The sequence below is a fragment of the Mus caroli genome, unplaced genomic scaffold, assembly GCF_978045245.1.
Source record: "Mus caroli unplaced genomic scaffold, Mus_caroli_1 scaffold_13, whole genome shotgun sequence".
Classification (NCBI taxonomy): domain Eukaryota; kingdom Metazoa; phylum Chordata; class Mammalia; order Rodentia; family Muridae; genus Mus; species Mus caroli.
In genome coordinates this window covers 106748764-106770829 of record NW_028227268.1, presented here as the reverse complement: position 1 = coordinate 106770829, position 22066 = coordinate 106748764, and the positions used below count along the sequence as shown (strand labels likewise).

The 22066-nt window shown below is 42.8% G+C and overlaps 1 protein-coding gene across 1 annotated transcript in view; it reads left to right on the top strand.

The window, feature by feature from the left end:
- The first annotated feature begins 391 nt into the window (after positions 1–391).
- The window catches only part of Egfr (epidermal growth factor receptor), a 160036-nt gene continuing 138361 nt past the window's right edge, over positions 392–22066 (top strand). The window contains exon 1 of the mRNA XM_021175457.3: positions 392–773. Coding sequence (XP_021031116.1) covers positions 686–773 — 88 coding nt within the window. The 5' untranslated portion in view covers positions 392–685. The remainder of the gene's footprint in view (positions 774–22066) is intronic.

Sequence of the window (22066 nt, the reverse complement as noted above, 5' to 3'; positions counted from 1 at the left end):
CTGTGTTATTCTCCAACCTGTGTTCTACGGTTGGTTGGAAGTTTGTAACCGAGGTGGTCCAGAGTTGCTCAGTTAATTGAAAGAAAGGAAGGAAGAAGGTGGGAGACAGAGGGAAGGAAGGAGGGGACCCTGGCATAGATTGGCTGGACTTCCTAGGTCCTGAAATGCAGCAGAGCGGAGTCCCCTCAGAAATTAACTCCAAAGGCCACCCACTGACCCGCTGCACTCAGCCAGAACTCGCCCCCAGAGCCTTGTCTAGTGGTGGCCAAGGCCATCCACCACCACCTTCCGGTCACTGCCTGCTTTCGATCCTCGCGGAGAGCGCTTCCTCTCTCCTGACATTCTCCTCCTCCTCGCTCCTCTGGATCCCTCCTCCTCCTTTAGTCCCTCCTCCTCCCGCCCAGCCTCCCCCAGTCCCGACCCGAGCTAACTAGACGTCTGGGCAGCCCCAGCGCAACGCGCAGCAGCCTCCCTCCTCTTCTTCCCGCACTGTGCGCTCCTCCTGGGCTAGGGCGTCTGGATCGAGTCCCGGAGGCTACCGCCTCCCAGACAGACGACGGGTCACCTGGACGCGAGCCTGTGTCCGGGTCTCGTCCTTGCCGACGCAGTCACTGGGCACAACCGTGGGACTCCGTCTGTCTCGGATTAATCCCGGAGAGCCAGAGCCAACCTCTCCCGGTCAGAGATGCGACCCTCAGGGACCGCGAGAACCACACTGCTGGTGCTGCTGACCGCGCTCTGCGCCGCAGGTGGGGCGCTGGAGGAAAAGAAAGGTAAGGGCGTGTCCCACCGGCCCGCGCCCCCTGCGAGCGAGCTCGCCCAGCCCCAACCTCCGCTCCGGACTCTGAGTCCCCAGCCGCCCGCTCCTCCTCTTCTGGCTCCCAAAGGCGGCCGGGACCATAGGAGGAACTGGACGTTTCGAGTCTGGAATGGGCGAGACTGGGGCCGCCGAAGGAAGGGAGACTGGGCTTGGGGTAGAGGGGCTGCCAGGGCAGCGTGGGAGCCGCGGCTGTGCGCTCCGGGGCTTTTGACTGCTGCCAACTTAGTTGCCTCACTTTCCTGCGCTCAGTAGGCGTTCGGAGCAGAAACGTGGTGCGGGACAGCGCGGGACGCCGGGCATTGGCGCACGTGCGCCCAGTACTGTCAGGGAGAGCGGAGGGACCCCGGATCCTCAAGCGGGTCGGGTGTGTCCCACCCGCTCAGTCTGGGAGTTGAGGGACTGGAGTGTGAACCAACGCGCCTCTGGTCAAGGTCGGAACCTCTGAGACGCGCGGTTTCCTGAGCGCTCCCTCAACTCCTCTCTTCTCCGCCAGGGTACTCTCAGGACCTGGTAGCCTGAGTCCCAATGTAGCTTGCAGATTTCTGGTTTGCCCTTTCGCGGGTGTGTAGTTGCAGCAATGACCTGGAAGTGTGGAGATATCTCTGTCACTAACCACCTAGGACTTCTGGGAAAAGATGGTGTTAGTGGTCATTTGCTTCTTCACTAGGGAAAAAAAAAAAAAAAAAAAAGGAGGGCGTGGGGGTGGCGGGTGGGGTGGGTCGATTCCGCCTCTTAGGCATAGAGCATGCCAGAGACCTGCCAGGCTAGGTGCACTGGTTGGGGACCAAGGCTCTATGCCAGATTGGAGCTAGTCTTACGGGGTGGCTGCTTCCCTGGGATCCCCGAATTTGCCCTTTCCCAAGAAGCTTGGGCTGCTGCAGCATCACTTGCCTTTGCAATGGTATGGCTGACCTCCTTGTGACAGCTGGACCCTTGGGTGTAGTGCACCCTTGGTGTTTCAAAATGAGGCCGGTAGCAAACGTTCTTACTTGTTAGCTGAGACGTTCCCTCTTGGGTTTCTTTTTCTTTCCTTTCCTTCCACACCCCCCACCCCGAGGTGATTGATATTTGGCCAACTAAAATATAACCCCTAATTAAAAAGAAACATTGATGTCCATGGATCACACATGCCAACTGTCCAGACGGAACATGAACAAGTCTGGCTTCATGACTACCCGACCATAAACCCACTTGACACGAGAAACATGCCTCGGAAGGTTTAATTGCACAATTTCAAAATCCAGCCGCTCGGGTTCCAGGAGTCAGGTCTGCACTTGCTGTTGATGTCATCCGCATCCAAGTTGGACTTGGGGGTTGGGGCTCCGTGCACTTTTGTTGGAGGGGGTGTAAGGCTCAGTTTCCCAAACTTAACTACACAATGAAATCATTTGGGTTTAAAAATAAACAAGCAAAACAAACTACACCCCTCCTCCATTGTTTAGCTACCACTCCATAAACTGAGATTTCACGGGTCGATCTTGAGAATTAGAATTTTCAAAACTCTTGTAGCATTTGATCTGAGACTCGCTAGCATAAATGAAAAATTGATAACATCTAAAGAAAGACTACCACGACGGTTCTAACCTGGAAAATCTGGGAAATCTTGCAGTACAGGAAAAAGCAGGGATAACGTCAGTAAAGGAGGGCTTGCTTTTTTCACAGATGGGATGGAGCAGCGTGGAACTTTTCTCCTACCTTCCTTAGCTGAAGGGCTCCAGGCCCCATCCGTCAGTTGCCTGGCATCTGTACCTACTCATTGGACTCCCTCCCCTAGTTTTCAGTTTCCCTTAGAGCCCCTTTGGAACACCAGTTGTCCCAGCTCAACTCTGCTTCTTCGCTATTAGGTGTTACTGTTATGAACACTGTTAGTGGTTGGAGATTTGTTTTCGGTTAAATAAAAATGCCACCTCATTTGTCTGTTTGTATGGTATTCACTTAAAACCAAATGCTTCTGGGTGTAGCAGGAAAGGTAGCAAACAAATATTTATCTGTTAAAGTAACGTAAAAAGGCTAAGTTCTAAAGGACAGATTATTGAAAACTTGAGACACCCTTTCTGCAACAGGCTGATAAAAGATTTGTTTGTTTAATTGGTCAGTTTTGTTCCAGACTGACCCCCTTAGTTGAGGTAGAGTGTTTATCCTTCCTTCCAAATCTATGGTACCATATGTAATTGTCATCAAAGCAGAAGACTGTTAGACACTGCTTTAAGTGCATTGTCAATCCTCACATTGCATGTAGTGAGAGGTGATTCTCATCATCTGTTTGGGGGAACCTATGCACAGAGAGTGTAGTGATTTTCCCCCATAGCTATTAAGAAGTGATGCCAAAATTGATTCAAGTTCCTTCCACCTCCAAACTACACTACCTTATTGTAGGAGGACCAAGCTAGGTTAGGTGTGTAAATGACTCAGTTCTGATGCTAGAAGGATAAAGACCAGGAAACAGGCTTTTGAAAATCAGTCCCCATCTGGAGCTTGCTTGTTTAGTGGCCTACTTTCCTGTTCATGGATGCTGTGGTCTCCTGGGTTGCCTTTGATGGGGGCAATGTTGTCACTAAAACAAAATATGGGCAAGGTATTAGCTTGGACTTGCTGAGCAAGTTCCTCCTGTACCATGATGGCAGGAGAAGGCACTTCTTTGGAAAAGATCCTATGCAGAGCAAATGAGGAGAGAAGGGACCCTCAGCCTGAATAAGGCAGTGGAGTTTGGAGGTGGAACGAACTTGAAGGGGATTCCAAAGGCTTCTCAAGACTGTCTGTCTGTCTGTCTGTCTCTCAGAAGACTGGGTCTTGGGAAGCCCAGTACTGGCTTCCTATCCAAGAAGCTTATGTTTTCATTCCAGGTCTAGATTAGATGGAAAGTCCCACTGGAACTCCGGGCTTCTGAAGTCTCCTTTCTAGATTCAGTAAATGTTTATTGCTTGTCTAAGATGTGGCAGACATTATGAGTTTAAAGGGGGATCTTAATGATTATATTATTGCTTCTAAATATATGTAGTTCTTGAAACTACTAGTTAAACATTGGTAATCTGCTTTTCAAATATGTAAAACAGACTAGTACTCCGACTGACTTTGTTACGATGCACATTCCCAGTGGTAGGACATGATGTTATCTGAAGTCAGGTGGTAACACCAATAGACTCAACAGCTTCATTTGGCTTTATTTACTTAACCTCATAAGTCATAACTTTTCTAAAAGGAAAAAAAAAAAGGTGCTGGATTTGATATCTTAATCTCTGAAGGCTCTATCACTACCCAAATGTCTGGTCCTTTTGACGGGCTATCGTATGCTAAGAATGGCTTTCAATCTTACCAGTTCAAGCAGCTTGCTTTAAAAGCTATATGGGCACTATCAGAGGGGGCCCTTCTTTCATGTTTACACTTCTGGGTGATTTCTTTCCAACAGACCTAGATTCCAAGTACCCTTTTCTAACTCTGTTCAACTTTTCATCAACAAAAGGCTAAACTTAAAGTTTTGGAACATTTTTTTGTATCCCTAAATATCTCTGCAATTTCATTGTTACTGAAGAGTCCCCATACATAAGCTGCTTTATATAGTTATGTAAGTTAATCACCATTGTTTGCCTTTTGAATATAAGGACAGGCATTGGCACCTAGAACTATTTTTTTACACTTTTCTTTGTATTTGAGCCATGATGCATAATTTGTGCCATGCTGTCTATGTTTTGAGATATGAGAATGAGTTGGTCTTGATACCTCCCTTGAAGTGTCTAAGAGTTATTTATTAGAAGACCTAGTGAAAGATCATAAGACAGAGTCATAGAAGAAATGGATGGAAGATCTGCATGGGAAAAGGATACTTTATAAGACAGAGTTTTGCTTTTAATTCTACCTGAAGAAGAGACAAAGAAAATCCCCAAATGGAAAAATCATATGGGGAAAAGAGACTACAGGTTACAGAAGTGGCATCGAGAGTCGAGATCTGGAAAGCACACTAATGCCCTACTAAGGTCAAGTCAACAGGAAGAGAGAGAATGTTCTATACAGTTCCAGATGAACACCATTAATCACAGCACAATTTTGGATTTTCTACATGAAAAGACTTATTGGAGAACTTAAAGAACTGCCAGGAAGTGGCTACTGGTTACTGTCTCCAGGAAACCTGAAGCCTGGATTGTTGGGTATCAGTGGAAATAGGGAGATGGATGACCGTTACAGGTAACATGAAGCAAGGTTAAGGAGGATGCAGGACAAGTGACTGGCAGACTGATCTGGAGGCATATCTGACAAGGATGCCTTGTAGGGAACAAGTAGGGAAAGTTGAGAATGCCAGCTCAAGACACAAACTTCCACCCTGAAAGCCTTGGTAGACACTGAATGCATGTGCAGGGCTGGAAAGTTGGCAAATAACAGAGCACAGAAGCTGAGTATGAATTTAATGTTTAGAGGCATTGAGTGTGAAGTATTGAGACGGGACAGGAACATTTATGGGACATCAGACTTTAAAACAACAAGGCCTACCATCACTTTCTTAGATATTTCTATTTCTGTTAATGTCATTGGCTATAGAAGCATTATCCCCATGACAACCTCCCGTCAGATGCTCACTCTCACACCAGTGTTAAACCTGTCAGGACCGTGGATTTACTCCTTCTTTATATACTAACACAGACTTATTTTTAGTTATCGATCTTTTTAGTTGTAGTTGAGGAACTCATGTGTAATAATTAGGCATGTTGCAAACCATAATGCTTATAATTGCTGCACAGCCCTCCAAGGCAGATCCCACTTCTTAAGTCATCATCAAACCGGTACTCTGTACAGTAAAATCAAATGAAAATCCTTCTAAGTGGTTCCCAAGCATGGCAGAATATGAAAACAGACATCTCTACAAGTCCATCTCTTGGTGTGGACACAGCAGAGGATGAGAGAATGGTACTTGCTCCCTCTCAGAGGACTTAAACATATTGGCTGAGCTGGGGGAGCCATGTGTGCACATCACCCGGCAGGGCATGTTTAACAGCAGATGTGATTTGAGATTTCTATTAGAGCACACAAAGGAGAAGATCTAATTCTCCCCACATGATAGGGGCAGTTTCTCAAAAAGAGATAGTTGCACTGAGTCTCCACAAGATGTTGGCTGGTCTCAAACAAAACAAAAAGAATGTGGAAACTCTGGGCAGCACCACCCAGCAATGTGCCTTTCCTGGCCATCTGTAACCCTGAAGTCCTTTGTAGTGAATGCAAACAATTTATTCTGTCTTGCATGGTTTACTTAAAGCACTTTAAAGAAAGTTATTACTTCAAAAGTAAAGTGCATTGACTGTGAAGTGACACGATTTAAATATAAGTGTTATTATTTAAAAAGTAACAAGAAAATATGAAGAATTAACTAGAATCTCTAAACTGTAATTGGGAGATTTTAAAGTGTCCCATACAATAACATTCTCTCTCTAAACCTTGCTATGGGTGAGTAAAATGATAATTTTACATGCTTTATGAATCTCCCACTACTGAAATCAAAGGATTCAATGTCTCCTTAAGCGTAGCCACATTAAATACGTATTGAATCATAATGAGCCCCCCAAACATCTCCCAAATTGAGCTTTTGCCACTGTGAATTGTAAGATGCATTTGGTGTACATATTCACCTGTGTGTTTGCATAGATCATGAAACAAACAGGTAGATTCATAAAGAATAAGGAAAGCATGGCTACTGGCTACTGCCTGGGCACCTATGCCTGTGTGTGACTTAGGGATCTCTGCAGGTGACCTGGGAGAGTTTGAAAATCGATTTTATTTTGGAAGTAGAAATATGATACCAGACAATTTTACCATTAAAATGAGTGTGTGTGCATTGAATGGCTGACATCATGAGTGCTTTAGCAGCTGTGCTCCTGGTGTACTGTTGTTAAGACTACTGCAAATGTTCTGTCCCCATCGTCCACTTTGAGATAAAACTGATGCATTGTGAAGATCTCTGTGAACAAAGATAAAATGAGATTTCTACTGGCAAAGTGAATGGTGTGGTTCCTTGCCTTTTGCCATTATTTTTCATTATTTTAGTGCCATGAATATAGGACTCTATGTATACAAACATGTGCATGCAATACCAATTAATTAAAAAAAAAAGAAATAGAGGCCCTGACTCTGAAAAAGAGAGGGGAAAGGTAAGTGTGCAGGCTTGGAGAAAAGAAGGGAAGGGAGCAATGCTGTATAATCCTAGCAATAAAAAAAGAACTGAAATAAAATACTTTGTTGAATTTGTGTAAATCCTTAAGGCCAGGAGTCTCTGAATTTTGATGTCACTGAAAGATTTCAAAAGTTGTTTTTTTTTTTTTTCTTAAACATTTCAGATGTCACAACCTGGTTCTGTTTATTTAAAGGAAAATAGAAAATGCTTAAAAGCTGTGGGGAAATTTAACTTATGATCACACTTAACTTTCCCTACTTACACACGTGTTGCCTGATTGTAGTCCCACACCATATTACCCATTGTATATGCTGAAAACTCAGCTGAGCACACTCATTTACACAAACCACTTTAAGTGTGGTCTGGTAGTAACTTGTAAAGTCTAATGACTGAGCTATATTTTTCTTTCTAAAGTGTATTTTAGTGTAGCGTTAGAGAGACAAGCAATGATTCTCTTACATACTTTCCTGGAGCACATGTGTGCGTGCGTGGCTGAGTGTGTCTGCTGCTGCCTTAGTGTGGAGATCAGAAGACAATTGTGGGAATCCGTTTTCTCCTTCCACCGTGTGGATCCTGAAGATCAAACTCAGTATTTCAGGCTTAGTAGTTATCACTGTTATCCTCTAAGCCATCTTGCTGGCCCAAATTTTACTTGAGAAATGAGAAGCTTGATTAATTTTTTGAACACGTTAGGTCATAGTTTCTGTCAGCTTGACAGGATTAAAAGTACTTGCAAGAAAAAAAGGGGGCCAAAGTACCCTGGTTCAGCTGTTGGGACAGTCATTGATGTCCATGGCAACACGTGGCCATTCAGCAGCTGGGTCTATGGCGGTCATTGGGTCACTTCTAAAATTTAAAGGAAAGCACACAGTTAAACTCAGTAGAAATTGAAATAGCTATTCTCAAACAAGACAACAAATTGTGTACACACACACCCACCCACCAGGGATGGCTTGTTCTCTATATAATATCCACTATTAAAACTATTCCATCTGGAGTGAGACTTAAGACCATTGACGTTTTAAATTTTTAAAAATATATTTTTCTTTATTCACTTTTCATGCCCTCTCCTGATCACCCCCTCCAACAGTCCTTCTCTCATCTCCCTCCCCTTCTCCTCTGAGAGGGTGGGACCCCACCCACACCCCAACCCCCAGTGTCTGCCTACCCTGGCACTTCAAGTCTCTGCAAGGCTAGGCGTGAGCATGGACTTTTAAGGAGAAATTGTTATATACAACAAATTATTCACTCAGAGGAACTTTGTTGGTTGAATGAATGGAATGTGGAATGTGACCTGAGTAGCTCACTCTTGGATGGTGAGGTACCTTTCCCTTAAGAAATGTCTAAGCTCAATGTTATTTTCCTTCACTGAGAAGGAAGTAACATTTTGTCACTGCCAATTCTTCACAGCGGAAACTTTTCAGGGCTCGGGCTGAAATTCCTGCAAAGCAAGTTCATGTATCACGACTATCATGTGAAATAGAGGAAAGTCCCGGATGTCAGTGGAGCGATAGATAGATCTGTGGTTATTGTCCTACATTGTCAGTTTCAACGATGTCAGTGAGAAGACAGATGATTGATTTTTCAACCCGGAGATGATGAACATTGCAATAAACAAAAGCTTTCAATGAGCAGGCTGTTAGGTTGTTGGTTGCAGGGTAGCTTTAGTAATTAGACCTTGAAAGTGTTGCAAGTTACCTGTCCAAATGTGTGCTGGGTTTTCTTGCATCAACAGAAGTTTTCAGAGCCAGGGCAGAACAGAAGGCTGAGCAATTTGAAGAATCAGTGGCCAGTGAACGTTATTTGGGGGTTTGCCTCAATTTTACCCTTTTTGAAGACAAACCTAGTGATATACCCGGCTTGGGCGAGAGGTGGTTGAGAGAGAAAAGTCCCAGATGGCTGATTATCTAATCTCAGCCTTTCCTCATGGCATAATATTGTTCTTAAGCCTATGGCTTTTGAAAAAGCGAATTTTAGTTTTGTTGGGTAAAAGGTGTGGCAAAAGCCTCCAAATACTCGTATGGCTGCTCAGCTGCAGAAATATAAGACGGTGTAAGGAGGGCAGTATTGTTTAAACTCACACATTCAAGACCTGGTGCATGCTAAAGCAGGCAGTGACAATGGGGTACAAGGAAAGGTGACCTGCTAATTGCATACTCTTTCTCTTGCAAATTTTGGAGTTTTATGTATTTTTTTGTTTGTTTCTTGAAAACATATGAGTGCTGATCTCATGGTATTTATATTTCACACTCACAGGAAGTTCTACTCATCCAGAGAAGGCCCCCAGATCAGTTAAGAGTACCCTCAAACAGAACAGATAATATTTAATTAACACCCAGACGTTTGGATAAAAGACGTCAAGCATGCCACCTTAGTGGCGTCATTCTGAGCAGACAGAGAGAACAATTAAATCATTAAGTCAGTGTCTGCCTGAGGAAGCAGGTTGGCATAGCTGTGTACAGATGCAATGGATCTCTAAGGTTTCTTCCACCGAGTTTCATCTGCACAGACTTCTGGGCTGTCTTGTATAATTAGCAGAATCTTGACATGCTACTGATTTCGTCTAACTAGTGGAACAAATAAGAATTATGACACAAATATACAACACACACTGCAATCCAGGCTAAGTGGCCATTTGTGCACATGACAGACAAAGCTGGCTTTGCACTTTTGTGCGGACTCTAGCTATCTAATGCTCTGTTACTATAATTACTATTATTACTTTACAGCAAATGTGTCTGATCATCTGCTGGTTACAGATGCCCGCTGGGGTCCCCAGAACTGTTTTTCTCACAGAACCTGTGTCTGTTTCTGTATGTTCGGATTCTAAAATAGAACATTTTTTTTTTGTCATTTCCTGATAAGGGAAAAAACAGCCAGGTGTTTCTGTGTAGAATAGGGGTACTGGACACACGTATTCAGCCAGGAATGTACTACAATTTGTGGAATAAAGGGACACATCATGTCAGAGGTCAAAAGAAACCACTTGTGCAGAGTTCAGACTTCTTAGACAGATGCTTGAAAACTTCCATTGATTCTAAATTTGTCTCCAAATGACCATATCTGTAAATATTTTTTTTTCAAAATTGCAATACTCTAGGGAATACATCAGGCAAGCCATCCTAAGAGTGGTCCTACTAGCCTTGATGGGTATTTTCTTTTTATTCCAGAAAAAACAAAGATACCTTACTATCTCAAGCACCTATGGAATGATAAATCTTTGTAAGCATGAATAGTGAAATGCACACATGGAAGTAAACTATGAATATACCTATACAATGCTTGTACCAAAATATGTTGTCTATGATTTGGCTTTTGGGGGACAGAAACCTCTTAATAAGAATCACTTGTTATGAACTAACCAGTACCCTCAGAGCTCCTTGAAACTAAACCACCAATCAAGGAAAACACATGGTGGAACTTGTGGCTCTACCTGTATATGTAATAGAGGATGGCCTAGTTGGTCATCAATGGGAGGAGAGGCTCTAGGTCCTGTGAAGGTTCTATGACCCAGAATAGGGGAATGCTAGGACTGGGAATGGGAATGGGTGGGTTGGGGAGCAGGGGTAGAGGGGAGGGGATAGAGGATTTTTGGCGGGGAAACTAGGAAAGGGGATAACGTTTGAAATGTAAATAAAGAAAATATCTAATAAAAATATTTTTAAAAAATTGAAAAATAAAAGAATCATTTGTTAATCTTCACTTTCCAGATGGACAGAAAAGTTTCATAGAGTAACAGGTGGGAGTGACTCTGGTGCCACTGTAGAGTCTCCATGTGCAGGAAGATCTTGGCCCAGGTGATAAACATGCATGGGTCTCCACATACTCACCTTGTATAATACAATATTCACAAGAGAATGGATGAATGTTTTGTTCTTGGAAAAAGCACTTTTCATGTGTTCTTTACTCTTACTGTAGGAAGTCCTGGACTAATTCTAGGATCCTCAGGCTTCATTTTGGCTATTTTGTGATCCTGCACAGTGCCACTGTCCTGACCCAAAGCCACCCGACTGGGAACGGCAGCCCTAGATTGCTCAGCAGCTCTGTGTTCTGTCCCAGATGATTGCCCTATGGTTAAATCCACAGAGGGTTAGTGAGACCTGGACAGGAGACAGGTTCATCTCCACTCCCTTCAGCCCTGTGGTTTACAGCCTTTGGTTCTTCATGGATCCCTCAACCATCTCAGCCTCACACAGAGGGAAGCCAACAAGTGTTGCCTGAGTGCTTGGCATATACAGCACCAATCTACTTTCCTCAAGAGACACAAGAAAAGACTTTGATTCCTCTCTCCAGCACTATGTAATCTAGTCTTAAATGGTGGCTCAGGTCATGCTTAGTATATTTATGGCCACTTTGGTCTATTTTCCATCAGTATAGCTGATAGCTGAGGTAATTAGCTTCTAAGGAGAAAAGATTTGTTTGGACAGAAAGTGTGGAGGTTCTAGCATATAATCAGTTATCTCTGTTGCTTTGATCTCCTAGTGAGACAGCGCATCCTGGTGTGAAACACAGGAGCGAGCAAAGCTGCTGCTCATCTCCAGACCAAGAAACAGAAAGCAAAAGGAAGACACTGGGACCTTACCGTCTCCTTTGAAATTCCATTTCCAGTTATCTAAAAACTGGTCCACTAGGCTCCATCTCTTAAAAGATCCTCCATCTCCCAAGAGTTGCACCTCTGAAGATGGTAACCATGAACACACACACCTTTGAGGCCACTCAGCACTGAAGATGGAGGGTTTGGAGTCACTCCCTACACATCCCCCCAGAAAGCCACTTATATCTACTCACAAACTTAACTAGGTTTCCTGTCTCGTTAACTCATTCACAACGAAAAAGGTTGTAAATGTTACATACACCCACAAAGCATATAGATTTAGGGTGATAGAGATGAGGCAGAGGTTAAGAGCACGGATTGCTTTCATAACAGGACTAGGAATCAATTCTCAGCACTCACAAGGAGGTGTGAACACTCATATCCTATGTAAATCCAGAACCAGGTAATCTGATGCCCACTTCCGGCCTCAGTGGGCACCAGACACACATGTGGTATACAGACTAGTGCTGGATTAAGGTATGACAGAGGCTTCTTTTCTATCAGCACCATATAATGTTACTTTTAAAGGTGTTTTAAGTCTGTAAATAAAAATCAATTGCTTTGTCGTAAGCAACACCCAAAATGGAAAAGCTAACAGTTCCAAGATGACACTAACAGCTCCCGCACATTGCTGGTGGCACAGCTGCTGGTCACTGTGTAAGGATTTGTTAGATAAGTGGTTTACAGGACGGGTAGTTTATCCTTTATACTGGTTGGTCTCCACTGTCTGTGAGTGTGGAAAGGGGAGGTTAAACCTTTGGAGGCTTTATTGGATTGGGAGATGTCTACGCCACAAAGGGGAGTACAATTAAGCTTTACATGTTAGTTTGAAACCTTTTCCCAGTGTTAAATTTGTGGTAAACATTTTACTTTGGAAGTTTTAGAAAGGGAAAGGAAAGGTATGATTAGGAAGCGGGAACTTGGTGGTAACAAACCCACTCTCTCGGTCAGGTTTGTAAGCTTTAAGTTGATCACTTCCCAGTCACATTTTGCTTGAATTTAATATTTGATCTTACTTTTTAGATTAGTATTTGTATTTGCTTTAAGGTTTATTTGTTTTTATTTCATGTGTATTGGTGTTTTGCCTGAATGTATGTATTTGCAGCACATGAGTGCAGTGTGGAGAGAGGCCAGGCGAGGGTGTTGGATCTCCCAGGACTGGAGTTAAGAGAGTTGTAAGTCTCCATATGGACACTAAGGATCAAACCTATCTCTGCTGGAAACGCTGTTCTTACTCTTAAGCTTGGAATCATCCCCAAAGTGCCCTTGAATTTTTTGTTTTAATGGAAAAGTTAAGACTCCAGCTGTTGTTGGTTTTAGAAATTGTTCTGAAAACAATAAAGATGAATTTATATGACTATGAATCATAATTTATTGGGGTAACAATACCTCTGCTGACTGTTTTATTGATCTTGTTTGAGATAAGGTACCATTATTGGTCCAACTGGTCTTGAACTTGTGAGTTCCTGCCTCAGTTTCCTGAATGTTGAAATTCTAGACATTTTGTTTTTAAGGAATGACAGATTTCTAGGAGCTTGTAAAAGCTCTTCCAGGAGATTCAGTACAGCCTTCTGTTCTCCTCCTCCTGCCCCCCGTGGCGCACTATCTTAGCAGAAAATTTATGCATCTTTATGTCCATGTCTCTGCCTGTTTCTAACCCAGGCCAGGAGTTTGCTGTTTTAATTGGCTGGAGATGTAATGGCACAGAGACCTTGTCTTTCACAATACTGTATGGAAATTTTGTAAGGAAAAGTTTCTGGTCTGCAATATTTCAAAGCCATGGAGTCTTGACAAGAGGTGTGGAGAGGAATTAGGGCAGGCAGACAGAGGGGGACTGGTGAACTGAACAAACCCTGTAGTCTTTGTGTTGACTTACATGTGCTAAGTTTATGTTCTGTGCAAGTCACAAGGGAACCGTCTATGCCTCCTGCACAAGGCACATGGGGACTGTGTGCCAGTTTACTCCTCCTGTGCTTCTTGATTGGTTTGTGTCCTTACTTCAGGTATAAGTGTGCTATACGAGGTTCATTGGAAAGCTGGGGATGTTGTGTGTCTTGATGTAGGTGCTGTATACACAGATATATGAATTTACTGAAACATTCCTGAAAACATTTCTAAAACATACATTGATGTGGGTTCATTTTATTATGGACATTACAGTGTAAACAAATTTTAAGACTGTCTATGATGCCCCTATAGACACAATCACCTGATGCACAAGACAGACACAGGGCAGACAGTGTGATGATTTAGCACGGAAAGCTAGCTACTTTGCAAGCTTAGAAACCTGAGTTCAATAACTTCATCCGTGCAAAGGTAGAAGAGAACCAGCTATACAAAGTTGTCCTTAGACCTCCACACACATGTCATGACACATACCCTACACTATACATAAAAAAGAAAGGTCACTGGGCAAGTCAAATATTGTCAGAAAGCCCATAATCTCATATAAAGTATTGGACATCAGAGACAAAGCAATGCTCCTGCTCTTTCTTTAAGGATAAAGACGCACAAGACCTCTTTAACTCCTTGCATTGTTACTGTAATTTACACTTGGCTCATTTCAAATTACACACAGATAGAGCACAGCATAGCAGCAGAATAACACCCTGTGTGTAAATTCCACCACCGGAAGCTTTGTATTTTCACAGACACACAGCAACTACAGAAACTCTGCAAAGAAAGTATCCTCTTGTAAGGACCCACAGCTCCACTCCTTGCCAGTTCCCATCCAGCCTCAGCCTCCATATTCAGAGAAACCATATTCAGATAGATATGTGGATATGAGCTTGAACATCAGCACCGTGAGGCAAGAAAGCACACAGCTCACAGAGTAAAACCACAGCACACTGTCAATCCTGGGGTAGCTTTCTGAGCCTCTGTGCCAGTCCAGCCCCCTCAGCCCTGATTCCTACACCCATTACAGCGTGAAATCATGCAGTGTGTTGCTTTGCTCTCTGGGATACTTTACATTAATACATTTTGGAAGAACCTTTTATGTACATTTCATTTTTCACGATAGTTGACTGAACTAGTATGCATCAAATTCTTCCTGCATACTGCTATACTTTTAACTATGGATTGCATAAGAAGTGTAATCTCTGTTCTTAAAAACCCTAAAATCCAGGACTTCATTCATTACATTCCATTTCTGAAAGTGAAACTTAAATCCAGTGAGGTTTGAGAATGCCTCAGCACAGAGGATAGGGAGAGCTGTAAAAGGCCTGGCTGCATTTGCTTAATGTGTGTACAAATGTTGCGCATACCTTCGTTCTACAGAGCAGCTCAGAGTTCTCACACAACACGGCCTGTGCCACACTTTGTGTTATTTGAATAATCATGAGAGCACAGCCTTATTTCCCTCTGTGATTGCTTGATAAAGGCAACACAGTAGGCAAGCTTCAAGTTTCTATGTTTGGATAGAGCCAAATCAGTGTGAAAAATCTGTGTGCTCCGTTGACATCAACATTGTTTAGTGTAAGCTTCATAGTTGCAAAGTCTACAATTTCAATTACAGTTGAGTGTCCTGTATCTGAATTGCTAAGAAGCAGAGCATTTTGATTTTGGACCTTTTCAGAGGTGAGATTTTTTTTTCCTTTCTTTTTTTTTTCTGAGACTTCATCAGTTGAACAAGTTGAAAAAAAAAAAAAAAACCCTAAAACAAAACAAAAGTCCCAATTCTAAAACACCTTGAAATCTAAAACCTTAGGAACCGCATGTTGGAACTCAAAACTTTTTGAATCATTTTCAACTTGGGATGGATATTCAAGCATCTTATTTTTACTATAATTTACATTTACAGCAAAGCTGGTCTTTATTGTCAAAGCAGCTCATCTCAGATTTTTATCACAGCAAGGGAAAAAAGAAAATAGAGAGAAGAAAACCTGTGTGGTCTTTCCTGGGAAGTTGTGTCCACTGTGAATGCTAATTTTAAGGTGGGGTATTTGTACATAGTGATGGGCTGATGAGACATGGAGGCAACAGAGAGCCAGTATGACACCTTGTATTTCCCCAGCTCTCTGAACCCTCGGCACTTCCCATATGGATACAGTTCATTGCTCAGCACTACCAGATGTTTCTCTGTGTAACTCTTAGAAGGTTTGATTACAGAAGTCTGGAAAAAGATTGGAGACTAGGGAGGTATAAATTGATCTTGAAAGCAAGAGATTGTGGACAAAAATGTGTTAAGAATAATCTAGAACTAAGCCCATTATCAGGTGGGTACCCACAGGAAATCTTTAAATCATTGGCTGATCTGGGAGGAAAGAAAACTGTACCCTCTTTGTTTGTTTGTGTGTTTGTTTGTTTGTTTGTACCCCTGGACATAAAGTGAGAGACTTTCCTTTTAAGACATACTCTCCACCCTTGTTGTCTTTCTGTCTATCTGTCTGAGATCATGGATCAAAGTGTGTAAAACCCTGAGCCAAAATAAGCCTTTCTCTTAGTAAGATGATCATCTTTAATATTTGTTATAGCAGTAAACGCTGATGGACACATCCATAAACTATGATCCGAAATTGTTCCTAAGCTATTGGAAAAGAAGTATCACTCTGGAGAGAAATGGGGTCTTCTTTAAGCATCCTCTGGGCCCTCATACTTCTCTTTGTTGAAACAACTGAATAAGCTGTGCTCCTGCCCCTCCCAAACTATTGTCTTCACTCCTACATGATGGTGAAGTATAAATTCAGAGTTCCCCGCATGCTCAGCACTGTGTGCATTATACCCTCTTCAAGGAAGGAGCATTGCACATTGGCATGTTTTGTGCAGGGTTTTCTGGGTTTACTACAGGAAGTGTAGAGGTCAGATAACTTCTTCCTCCCACTTCCAGGAAATGTAAAAAGTGGGTTATGCCTCTGTGTGCTAAACTGCTTACAGATTCTCAAAGAATGGGGGTACACATGTGCTATACTTCTTCAAAGCACTACTAACCCTTCCACCCACAACAACAGTTTAGAGATAATTAATAAGAAAAAGGTGGAGTTGCAAGGCATGAAACTGTGTAATTCCTCTGAAGTTTATTTTTCCCCATGAAAAATAAATTTCAGCAAATATGAAGCAGGTGCATCAGATCTTTGCATGTTGCCTCTTTCATTCCTACCATTTAGATCTGGTCTCAAATATTACAATGTGCTTCAGAGCGCCGCCCCTCCCCCCTTCTTACTTTGGATCAGTGGTTTACTGAAAAACAAGAATACTGTTTGTTTTTCAGCATCAACTTAAATTTTCTGGGGTGAAGTATTCTGTTTTAATGGCAGCATGTATTTTCACAGAAAAATCTCAGGTTATCATGAAATAGGATCTTGTGTATGGGGCTCGAGGAAAGTTTCACCTTTGTGTATACTTTATATTGTTAAGTAAGTATGAGGTTTATTGGAGCATTTAGAATTCTACTCTAAATTTCAAAAATGTTTCTCGTGTGAACAAATTTACTGTATCATGAACGAGAAGAGTCAGGAATGTGATGTTCACTCAGCAATGACAACGGCAGATGCTATTTTCTTTCCATCTGGTTGGCGTATCTTTAATATCTCTTTCAACTAAAATGGTCCCTTTCTTTCACACTTACTACATCCCATGTCTTACCGCCACACGAGGACTAAAAATGTAATGTAGGACTTGATTTGTGAATCAGGAATAGAACACTTTAGGAATACGGAGGCCTGGTTCAGTACTTACCAGCTAGGTACATTCTCTTTCCCATCCCCACACTGGAAGATATTTAGTAATATCTGAAGAAAGTATTTGAAGTCACATTGAGCCCTGTTACTAGCATGTGTATGACAGAGGCCAAGGATGCTGATGAACATTCTTTAATGGGTTGGGGAAGCATCCCTGCCAGGAATGGCTGGAGCTTGAAATGTCAGTCTTGGGGATGTTTACCTTCTCATTGCTAAGCCAGGCATACCCAACAGCTCATGCTTACCCTCCTTCTGTAACATAATGATCGAGTAGGACTTTGTACTCCATGCCTGCTGCTCCAAAGCTCATCATTGCCTTGCTGGGTTCTGCATGGGCCCAGAAGTCCCCAGTCAGCCCATAGCTTGGCATTCCTGTTCAGCTGCACTCCGGCCAACATTCCACCTCCACCTGCACCGGCTTGTTCCACCTGAAAGCTTACCAAGTGAAAGCAGGAGCCATGTGAGGACACCTTAATTATACCCACCCAGAAACTTGCTTACAGAGAGCCAGTAGGGCTCCAATGTTAGAGATTAGCTCTTGCACTGCTGAAAAGAAAAGAAAAAAAACACAAATTAAGTGTAAAACGTGTGCTTTTCTTCTTCCTGTTATTTGCCCCTCCTTTCTGTCTATTCAAGGGCACTACTGGGTAACAAAATCTTCCAGAGCTCAGAGCTGGAGGGGGGTAGGGTGGAGTGGGGAGGGGTAAACCAGCTGGATTGAGGCCAGTTTTTCCACACACACAGAGGGCAGCTGCTCTGTTTCTGAAATTGGTAGCAGCCTGCCCAAGAGTGAAAGTAGATTTGGTGTTACACAAGTGAACAGTGCCTTGTCTCTGTCTGCTTCACAGCACTTTAAAACAATGTTGTTTATGTGCATGGCCTAGAAAAAGAAAGGAAAGTTTTCTACCAGGCAAACGTCACTCCAGACATGGGTGGGGGCAGGCTGACCCAACAGCTTTCTAGACAGTCACCCTGCCTTTGGTTGTGTGTGCATGGGTTACCAGAGTGAGTCCTGGAAGACAGCTGCACACCTGTTAGGTGTTCTCTTAGTGTTTGAGTAGAACAGGTGACCAAAGGTCCTGGTTGAATCAGAAGCCACCTTGAACAAACAAATCCGACTCTGAGCACGACTTCAGCAGCACTTGCCCCTGCACTCCACTGCTCGCATGCATCATGGAGCACTATAATTTCCTGACATCAGGCTGTATATGCTGATAACAGTGGCTGGTGAGCAGTAGGTGCCCAGGAAATACTTGTGGGATGAATGGGTAAGTTCAGAATAATATGAGATTCTTAGCCAGCTTTCTCAGTGAATGGTGGTCCATGGAGGGCTTGGAACTGCTGAAGGGAAAAGGCTGGCCACTGATTTACTTGTCACCATAAGCTGTGTACCTCATACAGACGTGCCGACCATCTAGAAGGAGCACACAGACATTCTGACCATCTAAAAGGAATATATATATTCTGACCATCTACAAGGAGCATACAGACATACTCACATCTAGAAAGAACATACAGACATTCTGACCATCTAGAAAGAACATGCAGATGAACTGCACAGCTGGCATGGCATTCTGTGTAGTTCTGTAGCCAGCTTAAAAAACACTGTGTGTATTGTATGTCTGTGTACATGAATGTGTGTGTTGGTAAGTACATACTTAAATGTTTCTGTAAGGTCAGGGTCTCACTGAACCCATAACTCAATGATTGATGTGAGCTCCAGGGATTTGCTTTTTCTTGCCTTCTTATCTCCAGAAAGAATTATAGCCCCTAAAATGTGTAGCCTAGGCTGTCCTCAAACACAGTCTGCCTCTTCAGCTTTTCCTATCAGCTCTCACTACCATAATCAGCTGTGGCCAGTTTCTTTAGAGCCCTTCCAGGATTGCTTATGTTTTAAGTATCGCAAAATTACATCATCCCCAGGCTGGAAAATGGCAACTATCAGTAAGTCATAGCGTTAGAGTTCCTAACAGAAATGCTAGTTTGAAAATCAGGGGCTTGAGAAATAGCTCTGCCAGGAAAGTTCTTGCCACACAAGCATGAGAACCTGAGTTCATTCCAGAGCATTCATGTAAAAAGCCAAAAGTAGTTCCTGCTGGAATCCCACTGCTGGGATGGCAAAATTGGACAGGTCCCTGGGGCTCACTGATCAGCACTCCTTGTCTATGTGGTGGTTTCCAAGGCTCAGAGAGAAACTCTATCTCAAAAAACAAGCTGGGCTTTTTGTCTTAGTCAGGGTTTCTATTCCTGCACAAACATCATGACCAAGAAGCAAGTTGGGAGGAAAGGGTTTATTCGGCTTACACTTCCATACTGCTGTTCATCACCAAAGGAAGTCAGGACTGGAACTCAAGCAGGTCAGAAAGCAGGAGCTGATGCAGAGGCCATGGAGGGATGTTCCTTACTGGCTTGCCTCCCCTGGCTTACTCAGCCTGCTCTCTTATAGAACCAAGACTACCACCCCAGAGATGGCCCCACCCACAAGGTGAGAAAATGCCTTACAGTTGGATCTCATGGAGGCATTTCCTCAACTGAAGCTCCTTTCTCTGTGATAACTCCAGCTGTGTCAAGTTGACACACAAAACCAGCCAGTAAACTTTTCTTGCAGAATAACATCCCAAACTGACCTCTGATCGCCACATGCACATATGTGTACGCACACTAACACATACACGCTTACACATGTACATAGAGCATACATACAACAAAATAAAGACTTTACAATGTTTGATATCACAAAGACTTAATATATTTGCTTGCCATGTTTATTAGTATTGCTCTAACTATATATTTAATGTGACTGTTCCTCTAAATGCATTAATAAGTCTTAGCCACCAAACTAAAAATATTCTTAATTAGGTACATTTTAACCAATTTCAATATGACTGTCTCACTAAATATCTGATAGACTTCTCTTGAGCTTGTATATGCTTTTCTTAAGACCTTGGTTTTATTACCTGTAAAGAGAATTATGTTCACCTGTGATAACTGTGTGCCTTCCACCTCTAATGATAGATAGATGATAGTGGGCTAAAAGGGAGTTGTTAGATTTTGTTGACAGCTGCTTCATGGAACCCCAGTGTGCATCACAGTTTAATGGCTGTGTCTTCTGTCAGGGACACTTAGACGTTCTTGTGCCACAATTTCACCTGTCAAATCCCAAGATAACCATAGTTCAGGCCTAAAGGATTCTTGAAGGTTCTACAGAGAGGGCCAGTCATGCAGGAAGTACTTATAAACATTAGGTGTTTATTGCTGCTGCTATGTGGTTTCTGGGTCATTGAAGCCTAAGATGGCAAAGGCCATGAGCCACATGTGCTGGCTTTGGGGCATTTAAATGTGGTTAGTTCAAATTAATTTGTGCTATAAGCTAAGGACTGTCCGTAGTTCTTTCTATACCAGAACTCCTGGCAAGCATTTGTGAAATGCTGCTGAGTTACCCACCTGGAATAGAAGTCTAATTTTTTTTTTTTTTTTTGAGACAATGTTTCAATACGTAGCCTTGGCTGGCCTGGAACTCACTATATAGATCAGGCTAGCTTCAAACTCACAGAGAAACTCTTGTACACTTTCTGAATGCTAGGATTAAAAAGGTGTGGCCTTGTGCCTGGCAAGAACAAATTTTGAATTTCTTACACTCTTTAGATGAAAATTGTGATGAATATTTGGGTTAATAGCACAAAATAAAATTTAGCGCCATCTTCTTCTTTCCTACATGTTTACTGTTGTGGCTACTAGGAAGTTTCAAGCTCTACACATGATTTCCCTTACATTTATATTGGAACGTAAAATGCCAACTGCACTATAGGGATATTTGTCTTGAGGGTTCCAGAAATACGTTGTGTTTGTCAGACACCACATCTCCTGCCTCCTGTGCTCTCAGCTCTTGGTCTTGAGGTCTGAATCTTTTACATGGTAAGCTTTATGTCTATGACAGATTGGCATTAATGGAGAGAAAGGAATATGTGTATAGGTCAATACAGTTTTCCTTTGCTTTCTGACAATCTGCTCTTAGCCTGGGGATGTAATAGTGAATCATAATTAACTGCTCAAAATGAACCGACCTATCCTTTTGAGGAAGGGCCATTGAATATGTCTATAGGCTATGCCTTTTGACACTAGGATTCATTCTATAGGACAGCATTTGGCTTGGTGCATCTTAGCCAATGATTCCCAGTTCAGTTTCTTATGCACACGATGCTGTTGACAGATGTTCTTGAAAAGGAAGCAGCTGGCAGCCTGGTGCTTGGAAAGCACACCACTGACATGATTAGCACACTGCTCATTTCTGATTACAGATTCCGAAACGGGCTCAGCGGAAAGGTGCTCACCTACTATAAGCCAAGCCCTGGGTTCCATTTCTAGTACTAGGGGATAAAAAGATTCCACATCGAGCAATAAAGCAGCCTATCCATTGTTCTTTCTTCCCAGAGTTACACAGAAAGGTTTTTAAACATACCCAGTAGATATTCCTATCTTTACCAGGACATCATTTCAGAATTTCTCAAAAGTGGATCCAGTCACCTGACCAGTCTTACAGGGGCAAGGCAGTTAAAATATTCCTTCTGAAATGCTTGGATGAGAATTTGTCAGTTGCCGTTGTTGGAAGAGAGTATTCATAAGCATGCTTCTTTAAAGACCTTGCAGGGTTTCAGGGACAGAAAGGAGAGCATGACTGTGAAGTCAGACTTAGATGATCAGGGTTGAGGCCTCAGGAGCTTTCCTCTTCCTTGTTAACATTGGTTTTGTCCTTGTTCAACCTAAGACAAAGAACTACAGGTAACTAAGAAATACTGAGAGCAGGAGAAATAGTCTTCCCC